We start from the raw sequence: 7,548 nt of genomic DNA, 5'->3' as shown, positions 1-7,548 counted from the left end.
TTGTATTTTACATAATCTTGCAGGACTGAGGCTCTCTGCGTTAGAGAGGTTACTGTACTTTATTATGACCAAGATATTATGTTCACTTAGTTTTCTTTAAGTGGAGAAATAAAATAAATGGTTCCTTCTTCACTCGACACAATGTTTTTGGTCTTGTTTTTTTTTTCTGGTCAGGTCTTACCAAATAGATTAAATAAATAAATAAATAAATAAATAAATAAATAAATAAATAGTGCTCTGAATTACACATATACTGTACTCTAAAATCTAGCTTTGTCAAAAAGCGTTAATGGCGTTTCACAGTGTTACATTATGTGCTGCATTTACAGATTTTTTCATTTAGTTTTTTTATTTAGTTTTTTTTTAGTAGTCCACATTAATAGGCTGAAATATAATTATTAAACCTCAATAATGACAGCAAACTTAGAAAATTAAACAATTTTATCTATAATTTATCATTTACAAGGGTGTAATTTTATACTTTTATGAATTATTAAACCTTTGACTTTCATCACAATGTTGTATTTTGACAATTTTCGTTCATGTAAACTAAGATGCATGAGAATTTAACATTACAAAATACCGTTTTGTTGTAAATTCTTGATTTTATTTTATTTTAAACTTTATGTTGTCATTTACATTATTGAAATAAATAAATCAAAATTTAAATTTTTTTTTTTTAAAAAGAAGCTGTAAAATGTAGCACAAATTTAAAGAGCATTCCATTATTAGACTGCATTAGATATGCAACCGGGAACAAAACGTGGAACAATAGCTGACTTAAAAAATGTATATACTTTTTTGTTTTCTGAATTGTAAACACTGTTCAGTTATTTCCTGTATTCTTCAATGCTACACTTTTACATTTGTTGTTATGCAGGTATTTAGGATAATTACATTTTTGAGTTATTATGAAATATGATGTTACTTGTTTAGTTTTTTTTATAATTATTATTTTTGCTTCTTTTGATGCATTTTTGCTACATTACTCCCATTTCTACCACTTGTCCATGAAATGTCAATGCCTTTTCTGCACTTTCTTTCCACTTTCAAGACATTTTCAGCACTTTATAACAACAACAACAACAACAACAACAACAACAACAACAACAATAATAATAATTTACACTTAATCATCACATATGTAGAGCTACATACACACATGTTTGCCAAATTCACCACATTCACAATATGTCATGCTCATTATTTGCCAGTTTAAACTAATTGTTTCTACTTTTTAAATGACATTACCCCTACTCCCCTCCTCCCATTTCTGCCACTTTGAGGCCAATATTGACCTTTTTAACCCTTTTTACCACTTTTTCTGTCCGTTTTTGGCCACTCTAATTTGCAACTTTTAATCAACTTTTTAAAAATCCCATTTCACCACCTTTCCACCATTTCACCCATTTTATTTCTGATTAAAACAAGTATTTACATCTTTAAGATGACTATATACTATGGCACAAATAATAATATACTTCCTGAATAACAGTGGATATTATTCAGATGAATGAATAAATGTGGTTATCACAGATTCATAGAACAATGGATCATAATTTTGCTGATTTTATGGGTGGACCTTAAAAAGCTCTCCCCTTTATTCCCCCTTTTAGACCTAATGGACTTTTTTAAATAGCAACAGATAAATTCGAGTTTGGGGTCATTTCACTACATTTCAAACGGACCGTGGATGTGGACGTTGATACTTTAGCGCCTCCGTGTGGTTAAACGGTAAAGTGCACCGGTCTGACCTTAAGCGTGACGTCATCAACAAGGGACGGAGTCAGTGATTCTTACGACAAACCAACGGTAACAATGGTGAGACGTGCATAGAAATGCTTCTATTCTGCTGCTTGTTTCCTCTAACATATTAAGCGACTTTCTAATAAAGTGTGGTTAACTATGACACGTTCACTGTGTTTGAGCTGAATTGATATATTATACGGACAGTTTGGACGTGGTGTGGCCGTGATGCTAATGCTAATGTGTGTTTGTGTGCGTTTGCAGCTTTTCTACTCGTTTTTCAAGTCGCTGGTGGGGAAGGATGTGGTGGTGGAGCTAAAAAATGACCTGAGGTTTGTTTTTAAACTCATTTTTAATTTTGAAGAAACGTGGTCAAACCTACAGATAACATTTAGCCTGAAAGAGAAACGGAGGGAATTCAGTTGTAGATAGCTTCAGCTTAATATACACAGTTTCCTCATGTTTATATCACATGATGGCAGTCGTTTTTCGTTTTAAAATTGTTGAAAGATACTATTCCACAAATACTTACATATTATCACAAACCTAAGGAAATTTAAGATCATGCAGGGACTGATGTCTGTCACTTATTGATTAGATATTTCTTCCATACTTCACACAATGTTTTTATACGTCCAAACTTAAAAAATGTAAATATTGCTCTTTTTCCCCCACTTGAGATCAACACCTGAACTAAAAAGAGTCTGACACTGATGTCTTGGTTACACATAGATTTTAAAATATAAATATACAGTACATTATTTATTAGAATCCTCACTTGTTGAAAGCAACTTGTCTAAAAATATAACAGAAACAAACACATCACTTGTTGGATTCAACAAGTCAAAGCAAAACAGGATGAAGTTCATATAATGAATGTAATGTAACAGCCCATTAATAATGAATCCTTATTCTAATAGCACTGTTCATTAGTGCAGTGGTTCTCAACCTTGGGGTCGAGAGACATTGGGACGGGGTCGCAAGATGCCTTCAAGAAACTAAGAATATTTTCTGAACAATTTTAGCCCATTTTTGCTTATTTTTACCCTTTTTCTGCAACTACATTAAACTCTCCATATTTTCATCACTTTTTCTTGTGATATTTTTGCTCCTTTTAGTTTATTTTTTCTACACATCTTTTCTCCTCGCAGGATATTTTCGGCACATTATAAACCTTTTCCACCCAATGTCACATATGTTGATCCATTATTGTCACTTTTATGGGGGTCGTGGGTTGAAGAAGAACAGCTCTAAAGTCTGAGCTTTTGTTTGGGAAAAATACATGGAAGTTACCATGTCTGTACGACTCTGGTCCTGGAGGGCCGCAGTTCTGCATGTGATCGTCATCTCCGTCAGTTTAAAGTTGTCATATTTGATGTGAGTGAATAATGTCGATTCTCCTTTTCTATCTCTGTCTCTGCAGCATCTGTGGAACGCTGCACTCTGTGGACCAGGTTAGAAACAAACACCCACATGTTGTCTGTTACCGACAGTGTTGCCAACTCCTCAGTAAGAAAAGTAGCTATTGGTTGTCCCAAAAGGTGCTAAGTTACGTCATCACCTAATTTGCATAATAATAATACATTTTATTTATTGGCGCCTTTCAAAAAACCCAAAGAAATTTTACAAATTAACAATAAAAACAGAATTACAAAGCAGCAAATATAAAACAAACATTAGGGAGTTAAAAAAGAGGTAATTAACAGTTTTACATAAAAACTCATTTTAAAACAGACGTTTTACAGTAAAGTGGATGGAAATCAGAGTGAGTAGGCTGGTTTGAACAGGTGGATTTTGAGACGTGATTTGAAGATGGTCACAGTGTCAATGTTTTGGATGTCAGGTGGGACGGAGTTCCAGAGGTGGGGGGGGCACAGCGGCTGAAGCCTGTGGACTCCATGGTGGTCATGCGGGCAGGAAAGATGAGGAGGCTGAGGGAGGAAGATGATCTGAGGGTCTGATTGGACGTGTTTATGTGGAGGTGTTCGGTGAGGTTATGGAAGGCCTTGAAGGTGAGGGGAGTTTTGTAAACAATGCGGTGTGTGATCGGAAGCCAATGGAGTTACTGGTGATGTGGTGGATGAAAGGTGTTCTGGTGATGATCCAGGCTGCAGCATTCTGAACCGGTTGTAGTTTATTTAAGGACTTATGGGGGAGACCTGAGAGAGGGGAGTTACAGTAATCTATACGGGAGCTGGCCAGAGAGTGAACCAGAATGGAAGGGGTGAGGGCGGTTGATGTTTCAAAGATGGAAGTATGCAGATTGAGTGATGCTATTGATGTGGGTTTGGAAAGACAGTGACGTCGAGGACGACACCCAGACCCTTAACCCTCTGGGGCCGACGTATGCGGCGGCACATCCTGATCACACGATCGTTTTAAAGAGCCAATAGCAGAAAAGCACAGAGTCCTTGGATCTCCGTTTCAAACCGTGTTGAAAGTGCGGATGTCAAACTACAAACCAGTTTTCAAATCATGTTGATAGGCCAAACAGAAGTGGAGTTATGAGGGGAAATGTGTGTGTTTTGAGTGAAAGTGTTGTGCAGCAAATTTGAACAACACTGAAATGTAACATTATAGCTGTTTGCTATTGGTTGAGAAGAAGAAGGCCATTGTCCAATCATAATGTCCACATATAGCGAGAATTTAGTTTTCAAGCGACAGGTAAACAGAGACGGAGAGAGAGAGAGAGAGTGAGAGATTGAGAGATAATAGTGATTATTACTGTGATTTGACTGTTTAGTTAGTGTGTAGTGAGTGAGATTGGACTGTAGTGTCTACTATATTTGTTTATTGTTTTATATCAACACAATGAGGCACAAATCATTTGCCTTTCCCTGTATTTGTGATTCATAATTTTTTGTAAATAGTTGTACAAAATCGACATTGCTTCCATTTCACTGTAAATAGCTATATATAACTGTGTTTTTTGATTCATCTGTATATAAGTTTTTGAAATATATAGTTTAGATGTGCTATACAAGCAATAAAAATGATCCGCTACCGACTCTGTAGAGTTACGGACTCTGTCCGTTACCGACTCTGTAGAGTTACCGACTCTGTCCGTTACCGACTCTGTAGAGTTACCGACTCTGTAGAGTTACCGACTCTGTAGAGTTACCGACTCTGTCCGTTACCGACTCTGTCCGCTACCGACTCTGTAGTGTTACCGACTCTGTCCGTTACCGACTCTGTAGAGTTACCGACTCTGTCCGCTACCGACTCTGTAGTGTTACCGACTCTGTCCGTTACCGACTCTGTAGAGTTACCGACTCTGTCCGCTACCGACTCTGTCCGTTACCGACTCTGTAGAGTTACCGACTCTGTCCGTTACCGACTCTGTAGAGTTACCGACTCTGTCCGTTACCGACTCTGTAGAGTTACCGACTCTGTAGAGTTACCGACTCTGTAGAGTTACCGACTCTGTAGAGTTACCGACTCTGTCCGTTACCGACTCTGGCCGTTACCGACTCTGGCCGTTACCGACTGTCTGTTACTGACTCAGTCTTTTATTCTGCTGTGTTTCAGTACCTAAACATCAAACTGACAGACATCAGTGTCACAGATCCAGAGAAGTATCCACACATGGTGAGTTCACTGTTGATAGTGATTTTATAGTGTGGGAAAAACTCACTCATCTATTATTAACCCATGTTTTACAGACATTTTAACATGAAATATAAAAGTAATCTACAATTTTGTCAAATAAATTTAAACCTTAAAGAATCCAATAAAAATAATACATTTAATGTTGGAGATTTTAGATGCAGGTCAATATTTTTTTTATTTTTTTGCTAATATCATATTGATATCAATATTGGACCAGGACCCCCTTAATATTTATTTTACTTAAACCAAATCTTGTGGAAACTGATCTGACTCTGAATATCAAAAGATTTTTTTTCAAGAAAGAATCACATTTACAAATATTGGGAACAATTTAGTTTAGGGAACACCTATTAACCATTAATTTGTTGCTTATTGTTACCCAAATCTTTTCTCTTGGTGGTTCTTGTATTATTTATTGATTTATTTATTAATGAATTAGAATGCAGCTCTTCTGATCACACGTGAATAAAATCTGTTTATTTATTCATAGAAGTTTGAGGTGTTTTTAAAATCTGTCAGCACTGAGCAACTGTTATCCTCTCTCTCTCTATATATATATATATATATTTACGCATACACATTTGTGTATGATGCTACACTCTACATTGAAGCAATAAACCCTTGAATTCAATAATAAATAAATAATAGTACATAATAAACCCAATCACTGTGATGTAATGAAATAATTACACTATTAGGGGAAAAATATTTTGCCTGCTTTATAATGGCTCATCATCTTGTTACATTATTTACCAGTTATTACATTTTGCATTTTGTTAAAGTTGGAGTCTTGTTACATTTTGGGTTGTTGTTACACATCAGGCTCTATCATGGCCGACTTGTTGAAAAATCCACACAGAGCACTCATTGGCCACATCCTCATATTAAAATGAAAAAAAAAATAGCTGTCTATAAGATGGAAAATGCAGTATGTGTGAGTGAGACTAAAGGATCAAACACAGCAGAGTTAATCCTATCAAACTAATGCTTATTCTGTTTAATCTCTTAGTACTGTTTGTTTTTGTGTGCAAACGTCTCATCGTGTGTAAAACGAAGCCTCGTCTCGTTGTCATTTCTCAGCTTTCTGTGAAAAACTGCTTCATCCGCGGGTCGGTGGTTCGTTACGTTCAGCTTCCTGCAGACGAGGTGGACACGCAGCTGCTCCAGGACGCCGCGCGAAAAGAAGCCATGCAGCAGAAGCAGTGACGCATTCAGAACCACAAGGAGAGGCTTTTCTTTAGTTTGTTTTAAAAAGGAGGAGTCAGCGATTATTTTTGTTTCTAGAGTTTAGCAGCATTTCTGTCATCAGTGAGAATCATTATGATTATTGTAAAGAAAAGAACAACACTGCTCTCTAATGTTTATTTTATTAAAAAATGACTTCTGTTTTTTTTTTTTTTTTTTTATGCATCTTGGAAATAAAAGTGACATTTATTTTTATTTATAGATAACCATGTCTCCACGTGGCTGTTCTTCAATGTTATGTCTGTGTTCAACCACCTTCAGTACCTGAAGTGGGGGTACCTTTATTTTGGGGGTTGCGGGCTGAAAAGATTGAGAGCCACTATACTATAGTGAGGAGTGAAAATGGGCAAAAACATTTCAAACACCAAAAAATGGATGTAAGGCTTAAAAACGGGCAATTTTCAAACACCTCGAACAGACAAAAAAAACGGGTGAAAAAAATTTCAAACACCTCAATACGGAGGCAAGGCTATATATATATATATATATATATGTAGTAAGGCATAAAATAAAAAAAAAAAGCAAAAAACATTAAATTGCCTCAAAACCGAGGTAAGGCATAAAAAGGGCAAAAAAATCTTAACGCCTCAAAATGGGAGGAAGGCCATAAAAACGAGTAAAAAATGTAAACTCTACATATGCCTAAGAGTCATATTTTAGCTCCCTTTAATGCATTTTTGCTGCATTAATCCAATTCCTACCACTTAATCATCCACTGAGCACCCAGTGTCATTTAGACGCTCTTTTGGTCTGTATCTGGTTGGTCCGCCTCGATTTAGTCAAAAAATAGTTAAAATTGGGTTGTCATTGGATCGTCCAACGTAGACCAATTTTAGCTGGTGTAGTCATAGAAATTGAGGTCCACATTTTTTCACAATATAGTTGTAGAAATTGGGTTGTTATTGGACCGTTGATTTGGTCTTAATGAGAATAATCAGAAAAGGTATT

At 36.1% G+C, this 7,548-nt stretch overlaps 1 protein-coding gene across 1 annotated transcript; it reads left to right on the top strand.

Moving 5' to 3' along the window:
• The first annotated feature begins 1,691 nt into the window (after window positions 1-1,691).
• Window positions 1,692-6,727, top strand: smx5. Its single transcript, XM_028445178.1, has 5 exons — window positions 1,692-1,821; window positions 2,011-2,078; window positions 3,170-3,200; window positions 5,275-5,334; window positions 6,436-6,727. The coding sequence occupies exons 1-5, from the start codon at window positions 1,819-1,821 to the stop codon at window positions 6,559-6,561; spliced, it is 288 nt and encodes a 95-aa protein (XP_028300979.1). The 5' UTR covers window positions 1,692-1,818; the 3' UTR covers window positions 6,562-6,727.
• The last annotated feature ends 821 nt before the right edge of the window (window positions 6,728-7,548 follow it).

The sequence above is a fragment of the Gouania willdenowi genome, chromosome 4 (assembly GCF_900634775.1).
Source record: "Gouania willdenowi chromosome 4, fGouWil2.1, whole genome shotgun sequence".
Classification (NCBI taxonomy): Eukaryota; Metazoa; Chordata; class Actinopteri; order Blenniiformes; family Gobiesocidae; genus Gouania; species Gouania willdenowi.
Note: the sequence above shows the minus strand (reverse complement) of the source record. Positions and strands in the feature narration are given on the sequence as shown.